At 41.1% G+C, this 16,802-nt stretch overlaps 1 protein-coding gene across 1 annotated transcript in view; it reads right to left on the bottom strand.

The window, feature by feature from the left end:
• Nucleotides 1–14,127: 14,127 nt before the first annotated feature.
• Nucleotides 14,128–16,802, bottom strand: part of NKAIN3 (Na+/K+ transporting ATPase interacting 3) — a gene marked incomplete at its 5' end in the record, with an annotated part of 116,691 nt that continues 114,016 nt past the window's right edge. Inside the window, one exon of the mRNA XM_014540396.1 lies at nucleotides 14,128–14,744. Within this exon, the coding sequence (XP_014395882.1) occupies nucleotides 14,735–14,744 (10 nt within the window). The remainder of the gene's footprint in view (nucleotides 14,745–16,802) is intronic.

Below are 16,802 nucleotides of genomic sequence, written 5' to 3'. Positions count from 1 at the left end.
GAATGCCATCCTCCTTAGTGAAAAGAAAACCTAGAGTCTCCCAAGTTGGTACCTGAAGAGGACTCTTCACATGGGGATGGAGAAAAATGAGGATCCTGTAAGCACCATTGCCAGGCTTGGCCCCTAACAACCTACCCATGAAATCACTTCTTGTTTCCAAGGCCTTAGGTCAACCAGAACACAGCCTGGGCTGGGCCCCCGAGTTCTGCTTGAGGAGAGCAACCCAGGAGGGCCTACGTTTACGCCCTTGTTGACTAGATGTCAGTTCTCTCCCAGTGGTCTCTGTGGGCAGGTGGCAGTAATTTTCAGCTACTTAAATGCTTCTGGGCCCTTTAAATACAAATCTTGTCCTTGACTAGGATTAGATAATTCTTTGTGAAACCTCTCGAAATAAAAATAAAATAGAAGTTTACTCTGCATGTTAACATGTACTTCTGGAGGAAAAACCAAGTTGGTGGTGTAGGTAAATGCCTGTACTCGCCGCCTTCCACAACCACATCAAAATTACGCCTGTGGACTGAAGGGTCCCAGGTTTGATTCCAGTCAAGGGCATGTACCTTGGTTACAGGCACATCCCCAGTAGGGGGTGTGCAGGAGGCAGCTGATCAATGCTTCTCTCTCATCGATGTTTCTAACTCTCTTTCCCTCTCCCTTCCTCTCTGTAAAAAATCAATAAAATATATTAAAAAACAAAACAAAACCCTACTTCAATATTTAGATCCCAAAGGACAGATTTAATGGCCTTAGTTAACACCCCAATGATGTAGGCTTCACTGTGTGATTCACCTGCTCTTGCTGCTTACTCTCCTGAGCTTCAGCCAAGCTGAAGAAACTGTATGAAAACAGATTTTGATTGCCCATGAAAGAGAATGCCATCCTCCTTAGTGAAAAGAGAACCTAGAGTCTCCCAAGTTGGTACCTGAAGAGGACTCTTCACATGGGGATGGAGAAAAATGAGGATCCCGTAAACACCATTGCCAGGCTTGGCCCCTAACAACCTACCCATGAAATCACTTCTTGTTTCCAAGGCCTTAGGTCAACCAGAACACAGCCTGGGCTGGGCCCGAGTTCTGCTTGAGGAGAGCAACCCAGGAGGGTCTACGTTTACGCCCTCGTTGACTAGATGTCAGTTCTCTCCCAGTGGTCTCTGCGGGCAGGTGGCAGTAATTTTCAGCTACTTAAATGTTTCTGGGTAAGTAGGTATATATCACTATATAGTTTCCCCCAACTTTAAATACAAATCTTGTCCTTGACTAGGATTAGACAATTCTTTGTGAAACCTCTTTTTTTTGTGTGTGAAACCTCTTGAAATAAAAAATAAAATAGAAGTTTACTCTGCATGTTAACATGTACTTCTGGAGGAAAAACCAAATTGGTGGTGTAGATAAATGATAGATATGTATTTATTGCCATTTTATTGTTTGTATTTTTATTTTCTTCATGAAGCTCTCATGAAGATCCTTGAGTAACTTTATAACCGTGGTTTTGAACTCTGTATCCAGCAGTTTGCTTGGTTCCATTTCGTTCATTTGTGACCTGTTTCTTTGTCTCCACATTTTGGCTGATTCCCTGTGTTTGTTTCTATGTATTGGGTAGAGCTGCTATGTCTCCTGGAGTTGGTAAAGTGGCCTTGTTTGGTAGGTGTGCTATAGGGACCAGTGGCTCAGCCTCCCCAGTCACCTGAGCTGGGCACTCTAGATGCGCCCCTGTGTGGGCTGTGTGCACAGTCTTGTAGTTGAGCCTTGATTGCTGTTGGCCTCTCTGGGAGGAATTGTCCTCCAGGCTAATTGGCCATGAGGACCAGCTGTGACTATAGTGGGAGAGCTGCTGTGCAGAAAACACCCCTATGGAGCAGGACTTGCTTCAGTGGGGCTTTGGTGCTCACTGAGTCTGCCTCTTGAGTGTGTTGCTTATGGATGTGTAGCATTGTAATCTGCTATGGTCTGACAGTGTCCATGGGGTGCACTGGCTCTAGGGTCTCCAGGGAGGTGCAAAGTCAGCCACTGCCTGGGGCCACCTGGCAGGAGCTATTTGTATTATGCTAGGACAGTGGTTCTCAACCTTGGTTGCACATTAGAATCACCTGGGAATCTTTTTAAAATCCTGATTTCATTCCAGAGAATGAGGCCCAGAAATCAGGATTTTAAAAAGATTCCCAGGTGATTCTAATGTGCAACCAAGGTTGAGAACCACTGTCCTAGCATAATACAAATAGCTCCTGCCAGGTGGCCCCAGGCAGTGGCTGACTTTGCACCTCCCTGGAGACCCTAGAGCCAGTGCACCCCATGGACATTGTCAGACCATAGCAGATTACAATGCTACACATCCATAAGCAACACACTCAAGAGGCAGACTCAGTGAGCACCAAAGCCCCACTGAAGCAAGTCCTGCTCCATAGGGGTGTTTTCTGCACAGCAGCTCTCCCACTATAGTCACAGCTGGTCCTCATGGCCAATTAGCCTGGAGGACAATTCCTCCCAGAGAGGCCAACAGCAATCAAGGCTCAACTACAAGACTGTGCACACAGCCCACACAGGGGCGCATCTAGAGTGCCCAGCTCAGGTGACTGGGGAGGCTGAGCCACTGGTCCCTATAGCACACCTACCAAACAAGGCCACTTTACCAACTCCAGGAGACATAGCAGCTCTACCCAATACATAGAAACAAACACAGGGAATCAGCCAAAATGTGGAGACAAAGAAACAGGTCACAAATGAACGAAATGGAACCAAGCAAACTACTGGATACAGAGTTCAAAACCACGGTTATAAAGTTACTCAAGGATCTTCATGAGAGCTTCATGAAGAAAATAAAAATACAAACAATAAAATGGCAATAAATACATATCTATCAACAATTGAATCTAGAAATCAAAATAAACAAACAAGAAATCTAATGAACAAAATAAACTGGTGAATAAAATAGAATCAGAGGCATGGAAACATGGAACAGACTGACGACTCTCAGAATGAAGGGGATTTGGGGGTGGGCAGAGATTAACCAAAGATCTTACCTATGGACACAGACAGTAGGGTGGTGAAGGCTTGCGGGGGTGGAAACCAGGTGGAGGAGGGGCAATAGGGGGATAAAGGAGGACTATCTGTAATACTCTCAACAATAAAGATTAAAAAATGTACTCTGAGTGCACATTAAACTCTATGCCAGTGGACTCCAGCCCTTGGACCTCAAGGTGACAGCTAAAGTGAGCCATGGCTGCAAGAACTTGTTGGCCTGAAATATCTACTTCCCATGATGGGCGGGTGCAGACAAAAAAAGGGACAGTGGGATGAACGAGGGCAGACTAACTTTTGTAGGGGACTTAACGCTTGCATCAGGGCCTGTGTTATCTGCTTTACCTGTGTTTTCTCACTTGCCAATCAAATGGGATAGATGCCCATCTCCTTTTATGCATAAGCAAGATCAGGCTCTGAGAAACGTCACTGACACAAAGAGACAGAGTTAAAGAGTGGTGGAACTGGACCCCCAAGTATCTGAAATGCAGAAAGATTAGTAATGTGAGGAAGGAAAGTCCGAGAAAAAAGAGAGGGGAGTGGAACAGTGGTTGAAGTGTGAAATATGGTGTTACCTTAACTAGCACCTCCTCTTCAACCACCCCTTCCTCTTTCCTCTGAAAAGGTTTGCTCTGTAACAATGCCTGCAACTCTAGGAAATTGCTTCAGCTGCGTTTATTCCCCAGGACACGTTGTCCTTTAAGAAATTGCTCAATTAAAGAGCTCTAAAAGGATTGCATTAACTGAAGATCTCCAGTCTCTTTATTTCTCATCACACAAATGACAAAGACAGAGCCAGGCATCATTAGTGCTGATGGTTCAGTCCATGTAGGTCTTCATTAGAGCCCTTTAACACAACCGTTTGAGGAGACATCAGCTTTGGGGGGAAATACTTATTGAAAGCCAACTTAATGAAGTCATTTCTATATAATGTGGAAGCAGAAATGTCTTTTATGATTGAATTTCCATTTTCAACATATTGACTAATGCCGAGGATTATTATGTGTCACAGTGAGCTGAACCAGCACATAGTCAGCTCTGCGTCGGCACAGGTGTATTCTCAAAGGATCAGATGCCAAAGGCGGGGAGGGAGAAATTAAATGCTTAAGTAAGGAGGCTAGTACATGACCCTTGTTCTTTGCTGACGATATTGGTGTTCAGAGATGCATGCAGTTCCTAGAAGTTGCTGGTATTTGTTACCCAAAGACATTAGCATTGGAGGCGATTGACTCACCCACTGCCAATCAGGGCCTAACACCCTCCATCGGTTTCCCATTGAATATAATCTCAACTCGTATTGACTTACAAGGCCTTGAATCCGACGATTACTTCCCACCTCCACCTCCCAACCTCTGCTTGTACCTCTCTTCCGCACGCATTACAGTCCTGCACTGCATAGTGATGCTTCAGTCCATGATGGACCCCATATACCAGTGATGGCGAACCTTTTGAGCTCAGCGTGTCAGCATCTTGAAAAACCCTAACTTAACTCTGGTGCCGTGTCACATATAGAAATTTTTTGATATTTGAAACCATAGTAAAACAAAGACTTATATTTTTGATATTTATTTTATATATTTAAATGCCATTTAACAAAGAAAAATCAACCAAAAAAATGAGTTTGCGTGTCACCTCTGACACGTGTGTCATAGGTTCGCCATCACTGCCCTATACGATGGTGGTCCCATTAGATTGTAATGGAGCTGAAACTTTCTGTCATCCAATGCAGTGATTGTTGACCTTTTTCATCTCACGGCGCACGTAAACTATTTACTAAAATTCCGTGGCACACCAACAAATATACGTTTTGCCCATCTGACAAAAAAGTTAGGTATGATTTTGATTCACTCACACTGGACGGCTATTATGTTAGCTGTTGTCATTTGTTATTGACAATCTAAGGGAAAAGAGAGGTCTGAGGCCCTGACCAAATAGTCAGGTATTGCATGTTTCAAAAACTCTTGCGGTACACCAGTGAAAATCACTGGCCTAGTGATGTTGTAGCCTTTGTAAGGTTGTAGGGCAAGACAGGAGATTAAGAAGGGAGAGGCTGCCCTAACCAGTTTGGTTCAGTGGATAGAGCATCGGCCTGCAGACTCAAGGGTCCCAGGTTCGATTCCCGTCAAGGGCATGTACCTTGGTTGCGGGCACATCCCCAGTAGGGAGTGTGCAGGAGGCAGCTGATCGATGTTTCTCTCTCATCGATGTTTCTAACTCTCTATCCCTCTCCCTTCTTCTCTGTAAAAAATCAATAAAATATATTTAAAAAAAAAAGAAGGGAGAGGCTGCCTAAGACTGCCCGTGAAGGTGAATTCAGAATGACCTCAAGCCCACTGGTATCTGGGAGGCACTTTCAAGCTTCCCAAGATGCAATCCCTTTATTTATCATCAAACTTTAGTAAAATTTGTTAGTTATAAAAGGTTGTTTCAGCTCTGCTCTGGAAATAAAGAGAGGCCACATTCCTGCTTTGGTAAGAGGGTGCCTGGAGTGAGCTGCAGGGACATGAAGCAGTGATGAGAAAGATTGGTTGGCAGAGCAGCCCAGAGCAGCTGTCTGCACAGTGCCTACCTACACAGGCAACAGCTGGGGGCACCGTGGAGCATCTGAGCCCTCCACAGGGATGCTCCGAAACGTGTGGGAAGACACTGGGCTGCCTCTTGACATGTAGCCTATGACTTCACTTTCATTTGAGCATGAAATAGAGGGGCAACCACTTGAAATCTGAAGAATGAAGGGAGCTTCAAGATGCATGACCTCTCCAAATTTAATATAATGAATGCATACTGTAATGTAGAGAACATTAAAAACAGTAGTCATCTTCTACTTCAATGTGCGTTTTTATTCATAATTGAAAAGGATGATATACCGCTAACTTATTGTAAATGCACCCAGAATCAAAGGGTCCATAGCGACATAAAAAATGTATGTAGTCTCTATTAAATAACACTTTCTGGTCACTTTAGAATATGAGTACAATATACAGGTTTTATATGCACAAAAAATGTAAAAAGGAATTGTGAAAACAAGTCTTGTTACCAGTTTATATAAGAAATCAGATTTTCATTTTTTACAGGCTACTGGCATCATATAAGATGGTTCTTATTAGACTTTTTGAATTAATTCACCTGGTAGCTCTAAAATCTGTAGAAAAGAAGTTCATATACAGTGAAGTCACTACACAGTGTTAGGGGGCAGTAGAAATTCAGAGTGGTACAAAATACCATTCAAGATTTTTACATTAAGTTGCAGTGTCAACATTGAGACATATCTTGGTTGGCAAGTTTCTAAAAACTGTTCGGGATTGAAAGTCTATTTTTAATGACTTCTGCTGGTAAAAACGTTAGAGGTTAAAAACATGTAGAAATCGACAGGAGGTGCAATGTCCTTGTCTTTCTGTCCTTACCAGCAGATCTTTGCCATAGCAGTAGAATGAAATGCTTTAGTTACTTCCAGTATTTTCCATCAGATGGCAGAGTTGGCATTACAAATATGAACGCAAACTAACTTCCATTCTGTTGGTCACAGCAACAAAGAGACTTAAGAGTCATTCTCTCCATTTAAACAATGCGAGCGTGCTTTCAATAATAATAAATAATAATATCTGGTTTGTTAGAAACAATATCAATGAAACGACTGTGTTGTATAACCTTTGTGATTCCACTATAGTTGTGTGGGGACAGCTTTTGCTACCTTAGTGAGTCCCCTTACCTGTGTGTTCTGTGTTTTATTTAAATACTGACCAAAGCAGGCCTATGGCACCACTCACAGATCACCACAGATGTAACTAGAGCATGTCTTTTGATATCACTGAAGCACATAGTGGCCATGGTTTCTTTTGACGGTTAGGAGCTTAGATTTGCTATTTGTAATGCATACTCAGAGGTCCTTCAGACTTACTTTGGTTGGATTGATAGGTATGACTATGGTTCTGGCATGTGTTATTCAGGTCTTGAGCACTAGGGGGCTCATTTGGTCAATTTGCCCTTTCATACACAGTCACGGCAAAAACATGGCACACGTCTGTCCCGAAGGATGTTGTCGTCCATGAGCTAGGGAGACTTTGCTTTCATAGAGGGAACAGGTGCACTATCCAGAGGCTGAACCTAAGGGAAGCAACTTATGGACCCCCTGCAAGTGGGCTAGTTAGAGACCTGTTTTGTGTCTTGGTTCTTGGTTCTGCTGTGAATAGATGTGGTTGCCAGGTAGCAGAGTTCTTGTCACATACAAGGAGCCTCAGAAAAATCTGAAAGGGAAGCACAACTGAGAAGACAATTTTGGGGGGTCTTTTTACTCACAGAGGCAGAGATTCCTTAGAGTTTTCAGATCAGAAGGTCTGAGTGGGAGTTCTTACCTGTGCATTTCTACCACAGGAGGAGAAATCACTCTGTTATTCTGAGGCAGGCATTTTGCTTTAGGAACTAATTTGGAAATTACTTTTCACTTCAGATTTCCCCCTAAGGACTTAAAAGTATTTTCAAGTGTTAACACCAAATTCCCTTTGAGTTAAACTGGATAAAATTGGGATATCTATGTCTTTTAAAGGGAATGAAACATCGTCTTATTATAGTTATCACTGATGCTAAGACTAGTCTGTGCCAGCATTTTTCACAGGGAATCACAGATTTGCAGAAAACCTTTAATGAAAACTCCATTTCTTAAGGAGTTGTAATCATCATGCAGCCCCCTATTTCTACTTATGGAAATGTCAAGCTCTGGCAGAATGAAGTCAAGAAGGGTTGATGGCCATTGGCCCTAAAACAAATGAGGAAAGAATAAAACAAGATCAGACGTTCACCTTCTCAACCTGCCCCCCAAACTCCCTCTTGACAAAGATGAATGGGACCAATGTGACTCAAGTTCCGAGATTTGAGAGCAAAGCCTTTGCAGGCCTAGGAGCATGAAGAGGACTTTACAGGGCCAAGCGATTTCTGTTTCTGGGTGCACTTTAGATATCTGAGTTCTGGAATCAATGGCCTTTCTCTGACATGTTAAAAAATCCAAAGATCAATCAATTGAGTTTTTTAAAAAAATTCACCACACGAAACAAGTGGTTTAAGAACAATAAATAAAACATAATTAATGAGCTATGTTTGCCTTATGAAAACAAGTTAAGCATGCCCCATGAATTGCCCAAAATTCCATTCTCTAAAGTTATTGAACTTGGTGCTCTATACATTGTATTTTGCCTAAAAATGTCTTGCACAGGAAACTATTTTTTTTTATTTAGAGTGAAGACAAAAATGAAAAGCCATAGAAGAACCTAATGATAAATATTTATAGGCATTGGTTGAATAAATGGGTTCAAAGTGACAGTTTTTACTAATAAAAAGCCTGGAGGGCAAGCAGAAGGCTGCCCAACATAAGTTCTGATGAAGGAATCTGAAAGCTCATTGACTTTCACATATAACATTCCATTTGTATTATTACCCGAATGTAATAGGAATAATTGCAATGATTGCAATGATTAGGCTCTTGGTTTCATATTACACAGGTGACCCAAGTAAACTATTTTGTAAAACTACATTCAATGACTGTTATTTTAGGTTTAAAATAGATTTAAGAAGTCAGAAGGAGAAGAGAGAAATTCTCTCATAAAAGAGGTATCAAAGAAATGAAACTCTGTGAGGCAGTTACAAAGTGACTTTCAGCAATTATTTGCAAAATTGCTTCTTCAGGGACAAAAGTCTGTAGAAGAGACTGGCATCCAGCAGTAAACTGTCCCTCTGCTGGTTGACAAAGAATCATGAGAAGGTTTGCAGTGGGCAGGTGGATGATGTTTAAACCATGAGCAAAGACAGGAGAAGGCAGGCAGGGCTGAGCTATTTTGTCTTTTGGGAAGGAAGCAAAGACCAGTCATTTGAGGTCTGGGATTTCTTATTTGCCCTGAGAAGACAAAAAGGCATGACAATAGCCCACTGGAAGAGGACTATCTGACCATCTGATGCTCAGATTCAAGTGGATGAGGGGTGAAGAGGAGGAGCCAACAGGAGGTGTCTTTCTTGGATCCTGAGCCTTGGTGACCAGGGCCTGGAGCCCAGATGGAAAAAAAATATCAAAAAATATCAAATTGCAGTCACAGCCAAGGCCTGGCTGATGACCAACACATGTAGAGGAAAGAAGACTGGAATGAAGGCTTGCATAGCAGACCCAACGGGACATGGGACAAGCCACTGCAACTACCAGCCCCAGTCTCCTCCTCTGTAAACCAAACAAAGGAATTGCCGAGGTCTCTGTCAACGCCACAGTTTGACCCAGCAGAGAATAACACATGGCACTAGGCATCTTATTTCTTTTAACTTCCAGTCCCTAAAATAATCTTATACTATTTATCGTTTATAAGAATGGGCATATGACAATTTTAATAAAGTGAGTGTTTAGAAAGGATGTATTCAAGTGTTGAAGTATGTGTATAGATGTGTGTGCACAACATGAACAAGTCAATCAATCTTATCTCAGACATCAGTGACAGCTGCCAGATTTGCAGGCCCAAGGTGTTAGGAGAATATAGTCAACACGTTTCAGTGATTGGAATCACTTCATGGGATATTTTTACCCAGAAGATTTCAAGATTTTTCTATGTCTGTCTGTCTGTCTCCTTCTGTCTCTGTCTCTCTGACATACACACACACACACTCACACACACACACACAACCTAGGGAAATGTACAATAAAACCTGATTACAAAAAACTTCTATGATTTCCTTCAATTGAATATTTTTTTAGAGAAACAGACTATCAGTAGTCCTCATTCCACTCTAACCGATATAATGTTCTTGAAGAAAAACAGATGAAGGGAAACACAGGTCCAACTTTTACTGAGAGGAAATACTAACAACAGAAAGGAAGGCTCACACACTTTGCAGGGATCTGTTCTGTTTCACCTTCCTAAGCACTGGTGTCCATTCCATGTTTGTTGAATTGAATCAGAAGAAAATAATGACGCTTATCATTTCAGAAAAAAAGGTGTTGCCAAAATAAAAACGTTAAAGAGTTATGACCTTGGAAGAATTAATTTATTTTTGTAGAAGAACAGTGAGAATCAAGTAATCCATTTGATTGGTTCTTGAATTTAAAATTCAATTTTCAGAAAAGGAAAGCTAACACATACCCTGCAGAATTAGGGAAACAAAGAAGGATCTTGGGTCATGATTTGTTCTTTCTTTCTAAGAAGAAAGGTAGAAAGATGAGGTAGAAATTCTCATTTCACAGAGTCCAAGGAAGATCATTCATTTTTTACCTGACACCAATTTCTTCTACAAATATCAATATTTAAGAAGCTTTATCCATCTAGTAGAAATGGCATTTTTTTCTTAGCCCACAATAAAGACATAAAGAGAGAGGCTAGCCACAAATTGTAAAATTTTTGAGAATTCTGGTTTTTGGAGAGTTCTCCTAATATTTAAAATGGATCCACTCCCTTTCTTCATTGCACATTGATTGTGAAGTTAAACAAGCAGTACTTCATTAGTTCTACTTTTGGGCATAACACCCTTAAGTCGTGGGACTATTTATAGGGAACAGGGTTTGTAGACACTTCCCCAGACCTTCTATCCAGCAAAGGATACAGGTGACTTTAATGAGAAGGAAATTAAAAAACACCAAACCAACACAGATATTCAAGGTTTCTAAGTTTAAAGAGATCAATTATTTGTATTTTTCCTACTTAATTCAATGATCCCTTGAGAACAGCTACTATCTTGGGCTAAAAGGTCAAGTCAGAGCATTTGAATTCTAATCAACTGTCAGAGTTCTCCTGCTTATACACTGAAGTATCTCAGGAATGATAAGAGAGTGTTTGCTTTAAGAAATAATTAGCCAGAATATTCATTTCATAGTGAGTCCATATTTCGGGATACTATAAATTCTAAATTAGGTCTGAAATGAAGATGTGTTCATTCTTGGCAAGATTCCTTTCTAATTTACAAAGATTGAAAAGAGCAATTTTGGTTTTTATTTGATTCCCAATGTAGCAGAGTCGTGACAGTTTTCCTCAGCTCTGCGACATACATTTTAGCTGGTTCTAATGAAGACAAATTCCTCTCAATCATGAGTGCCCCATCCATTAAGTGAGACAGATGGCAGCCTTGCTATATTTTGCTAGATCCAGTCTCTTGAAGCTTGCTGCCCCTTTTCTTTAGAAAATAGCAGGGCTTATTTTTCTGAAGGAAAAAAGAAAGAAGTCAGTATTTTGCTAAGGCAAGATGTCAAGTTATCTTCAAAACAAGTGAACCAACAACCTCTCAGATTTGGAGTTGGTTGATGCTTTTGTTTCAGGGACACATACGTTCATATTATATGGCAAGTGGAAGGCTAAGATACTTGGGGACATGCTGGCTTAGAGCTTTTCCTAAAAGAGATGTTTGAGATTTCTCTGCTGTAGACTGTAAGGCACCCCATGTCCCCTGGGAATTCCCTAGCCACCTCCCAGACCCTTGTAATTCCCCCGCTTAACTTTTGCTGCTTTGAAACATGAGTGGAAGCGGAAATAGACATAAGGTAAACTGCAGAGCATCCCAACTGCCTGTGGCTCCACAGAGTGTTAGCAGGAGACACTTAAGAAAAGGTAGGTGATTGACACAAGATAGAAGACAGCCTGGGGTAGAGTCGGCCAAGGTTTACAAGACACTGTCAAGGTCATTCTAAGAGAAAAAAAACCCCATTGGTTTTAACTTTCCCCTTCTGCACGCCAGTCAGTCCCAGGGGCTCATGGGCAGTGGATGTCCTGTCTTCAGCTTTACCAGAACCACTTGTGAGGAGAGCACTTGAACCTGGACCTGCACCATCTCAGGATGCTGCGAGAGGTTCTGGCAAATGAGCACAGATAGTTCATTCTCTTCCTCTGACCACACACACTTCCATATGGAGAAGCCAAGACTTGGTGAGAAAGTGGATATACTGACTGTGTCTTTGTTGAAAGCCCTACTGCATGATACACAGTGCAGAGTGGATTCCCTAAAACAGAGGCAAACGCTGCAAGAACTGGAAACACTCTCTTTAAGAAGCAGCACGTGACAAGTGATAGTACTGGGTCAGAATCACCCAGATCCCGGGGACTGCCCATGATGACCACACAGTTCTACACTCTTTTCTTCCCTTTTTCTTAAGTAAGCAGGGCCTCTAAAGTGTAGCACAGAAGAGGAGAGGAGTGGAGGAGAAACGTGGGCAAGAGAGGAAGTGGAAGATCTATCTAACTTGTTTTTGATGAATGGCAAATGTTCTGGAACTTCAGAATATCATTATGGAGTCCTGAAATTGCCAATTGGAACAGTTATAACTTAATTATTTAAATGAAGGAAGATTAAAAACCCAAACACACAACACATATCATAATAAGTAGTTGCCTGTGTTGAATTTCCATAGAAGAATCGCTAATGTAAGAATTTCTCCTCAAGCCAGTTACCTGCAGTTAGACACAGGTCTCTGCTGTGCATCGTAGAGGAATGTAAAGTTTACATGGAGATAAAACAGCAACAACAGCGACATGGTACTATTTTGTGAAATGCTAACTAGGTTTTGTTTGTTTTTGAATGACAGTTTAAGATGTTTAAAAATTAATTTTATTCCTTTGACTGATTTTCTATGATTTTGATGTTCTATTAGCTTTCTCCATATATTAGTCTTGGAATTTTAATATCAAAGTTATTTTTTAATGAATACATGCAATTTGTAGTCTTCATTATTACTAATCACTTAAACATGGGCGATTTTTTCAGGCTACTTTTTAGAAAACGTAGAGGAGTTTGGTGCTTCTATGGGCTTTGCACTTGTGGGAGTAATAAGAGATCCAGACAGGGCCCAACTTATTGTTATGACATTACAATAACGATTGCTTCTCAGTTGTGGAGCACTTCACAGTTTACAGAGTATTTTTACATTTTCATTAAACTCTCACCTCACCCTTGGGAGGTAGTCATTATAGTTTCACTTTATAGATGAGAAAAACTGCAGGGCCGAGATGTCCAACACTGTCCAAGGCCACAATGGTGGACCTGGGACCCAAACCTCACCTTGTGCCTTCCAAGTTCTCCTTCCTTTGGCCATAGCTCTGGCTCCTCTGTATATATTTAGAGCTCTGGGCAGGCCCCCAAAGTCCTCTAGGCTTCAGCTTCCTCAACTGCACAATGATGACTTGGATTTGACCATCTCTCAGGTCCCTGCTAGCTCTTCTTCATTTTGAATTTGAGTTTATTCAGTAGAATGAAAAGTGATGGGATTCAGTAGGTGTCAGATGACTGAAGGGACACAATCCAGAGGCTTCCACAAAGTCCATCATGGTTGTTATGAAGTGGTAGGAACCAGGGTGGACTTTGATGTATAAGATCTGATTCTTAAGGAAGTCTCATAAAATATATGGACTCCACAAAGAAGAAGAAAAAAGGAACCTCTACACACAAAACATTTGCATATAATTTTAGGTGGTTTACAGACTGACTTGTAAGAGATGCATGGGCCAAGTTAACAACTGCTGGATTAAATAGTACACATGTACCCCATATTTTGGGGTCTATAGGAGGCCTCATGTTGGTTTTCATACAAAGTGAGCCAAACTTATTTTGACATGGGAACTAGTAATTGAAATATATGATTAGAAAAAATTATGGTGTGTTTTCAAGACATATTCCCCATGGAAAATTATGTTTCTGGTACTAATTTCTCAGTGGGGTAGGAGATACTCAATCAGGGTGGGGTAGGAGATACTAATCTTTCAAGACATATTCCCCATGGAAAATTATGTTTCTGGTACTAATTTCTCAGTGGGGTAGGAGATACTAATTAGGGTGGGGTAGGAGAAAGAAAAGTTGATGCAGCACAAATATAAGTATCTTCTTTAGAAGTACTTAAAGGCAATTCCACACCATTTTAATGCTCCTTTTGAATATCTTCAGAGCAATATTTCTGGTTGTGATTTTTGTGCCACATGCCCACAAGCTGTAGGTTTAGGTCTGACACCAGTGTCAGGACTTGGATAAAGAGTAGAAAATATGGCCCTCATAGATACCCACATTCCCTCCAAAGGGGAGAGGTGTTTTGCTTTAATTTCACCCTTTCATACCCCCCTGATATATATTTTTTCAGAACACAGGAAGAGCAAGATATCACGCAAGAATCTGAAAATTTAGATTGCCATAATATTATTCTGGGCTTTGGGAAGTCGAAAACAAAGGAGAGCTCTATGTTTTGACTTGTGGTGTTGAAAAAAATGATCCATACTCAGTGTGAAAGCCAGGTCCACTATTTGTACCCATTTATCAGAGCATCTAACTTCCTGTCTAGTAACTCCAAGTAATGTCTGCTAGTGCAAACTCCATCAGGTCTAGGATAAGTGCAGCCATCAGCAGTCCTGACGTACCACCTCAATAATACAAACCAATGTTTCTCATGGAATTGTCTGTAGGTTTTCACAGCATTTTTTCCCATTCTGCATGCCTAATGTTAAATTCTGTTAAAAAAATTTAAAACCAATTTTTTTTACAACTTACAAGTATTCATATAAGAAGAAAATGACTAAAAAATACCCACCCAAGCACCTACAACTCATCTAGTGCACAATGCTAATAACACACAGGCTGTGACCGAAGAACTCCGTGATCTGTGGGAAAGCAGGGAGGCGCATCCATCCTCTGGGAGAAAGTGAGACATGTTGATGCAGAGAGGAGCTGTCAATGACTCTTTGCTTCCTAAGTCAAGTTCAGCACTTGCATTTCAGAGTTGATGCCATTACTTATTTCGACCTGAAATAGAGAATAGGTATTGCTTTAAAGAACTTCAAAACTGAAAGCTAAATTTCCTTCCTAATCATTCAGGCTTTTCAAAATGCAAAATAGCTTGTGGGCGTGCCTTGTACAGCCTGTGTATAAGGCTGTAGCAACAAGGAAGGGAAAAACCTGAGCTTTTTGCTTCTCAGATTAGAGCAAGACACACAGATATGAACAACAGACTGCAGGACTGGTTTCCTGGGCTAGATGTGCCAACCACATAGCAACTGAGGAGTGATGGAAAGGTATTGCCTTTGGTTGCTGTGGGGTAAAGATGACAGGGTGGTATTGTCTCCAATCTACTAGATACAGCCCTAGCCTGGTCTTCCTACAGCATCCTGTTGGTTTCTCAAGAATCGTCCTCATCTGACTTTCATACCACCGAATCATTCATCTCATATACACCCCATCCTGTGATGGTTAATTTCATATGTCAACTTGTCTAGGCCACAGTACCGAGATATTTGGTCAAACACCAGTCTAGATGACTCTGTGAAGGTATTTATTAGATAGGGTTAACTTTTAAATCAGTAGACTTTGAATAAAGCAGATTCCTTCCATAATGTGGGTGGGTTTTAGTCAAGCCACTGCAGGCCTTAAGGGCAAAGACTGAAGTCTCTTGAGGAAGAAGGACTTCTGCCTCCGAATTCTGCCTTTGGGCTCAGGACTGCAACATCAACTCTTCCCCTGGTCTCCAGTCTGCTGGCTTGCCCTGCAAACTGCAGACTTGCCAGTCTCCACAATCACGTGAGAAAATTCCTTAAAATCTCTTTCTATCTGTCTATCTATCCATCCGTCTGTCTATCTGCCTCCCTCCCTTCCTTCCCTTCCTGTCTCTCTAGACACAGACCTAGACATTTATATCTAGATCTAGATACACATGCTATCAGTTCTGTTTCTCTGGAGTACACACTGTCATTTCCCATCATTCTGGTCTCCACTTGTTTGACAAAGATTCTGTGCATATTCCTGATTTCATATTAGGTGAGGGTTTTGGCTTATGCACCTTCACACAATATTAACCTCAACACTGTCTGCCACATAGCTGGCACTTAAATATTTATTGAGTACTTTTGCTCTTGTTTTTTCTCTCAGGAGAAATGTCTTAGCTGATCTAAATCCTATTCATCTTTGAGGTTCAGTTGAAATTTCTTCTCTGTGAAGACTTCAGCTTCGATCTCAGCTGCTTTGCTTTCTCATCTGCTAATAGCAACTCCTATGTAGCAGCTGCACCCCATGTGGAGCTAATGGCATTCCGTTCACAATTAATTTTGCTCTGATTGGTTCACTCAGGTTTGTAAGTTTTCTCCTTCCCATTACATGATGAGCCTCACACCAGCAGAGAATGTGTTTTACACTTATGTTATACCCCTGCCTAGCAACTGTCTTCCATTAACTCAGTTCAACAACTCTCTCTATGGTGTGGAATGGACTTGTTAGTCATAAATTGAAATAGCTGAGAAAATTTCCAGTTTTCCAGTTTCACTCCCTGTAAATTCTGTACCCTCCTGCACTACTCAGGAGCTGGAGTTCTTCTGTTCTCTCCCTGTCTTCCTCCCACCTCTCCTCACTTCTATTTCTCTACATTCCGGCAGACAAAGCCCAATGTTTACCCCTTTTACTTCACAGTAGTTTAACAGGGATTATTATTATTTTTTTTTTTACTTTTTGTAAATTTTCTGTTAATCTGCACCTAAAAAAATTTTATTTTTAAATTACAGTTGACATACAATATTATGTTTCAGGTGTATATCCACTGATTGAACATTATATAACTTACTAAGTGATCATCCCGATAAATCTAGTACCACCCAGCACCATACATAGTTATTACAATATTATTAATGGTATTCCCTATGCTGTACTTTACATCTCCATGACTATTCTGTAACAATCAATTTGTATTTCTTAAACCCTTCACCTTTTTCACCTATCCTCCCTTCACCCAGTTCCCCAACACCCCTCCCCTCTGGCAACCACCATTAACAGGGATTTAAACTAAAAGATAAAAAGATGAGATGAGAGTGGTGGAAT

Source organism: Myotis brandtii, unplaced genomic scaffold, assembly GCF_000412655.1.
Source record: "Myotis brandtii unplaced genomic scaffold, ASM41265v1 scaffold1053, whole genome shotgun sequence".
NCBI classification, from domain to species: Eukaryota; Metazoa; Chordata; class Mammalia; order Chiroptera; family Vespertilionidae; genus Myotis; species Myotis brandtii.
This window is presented reverse-complemented; position numbering and strand designations above follow the sequence as displayed.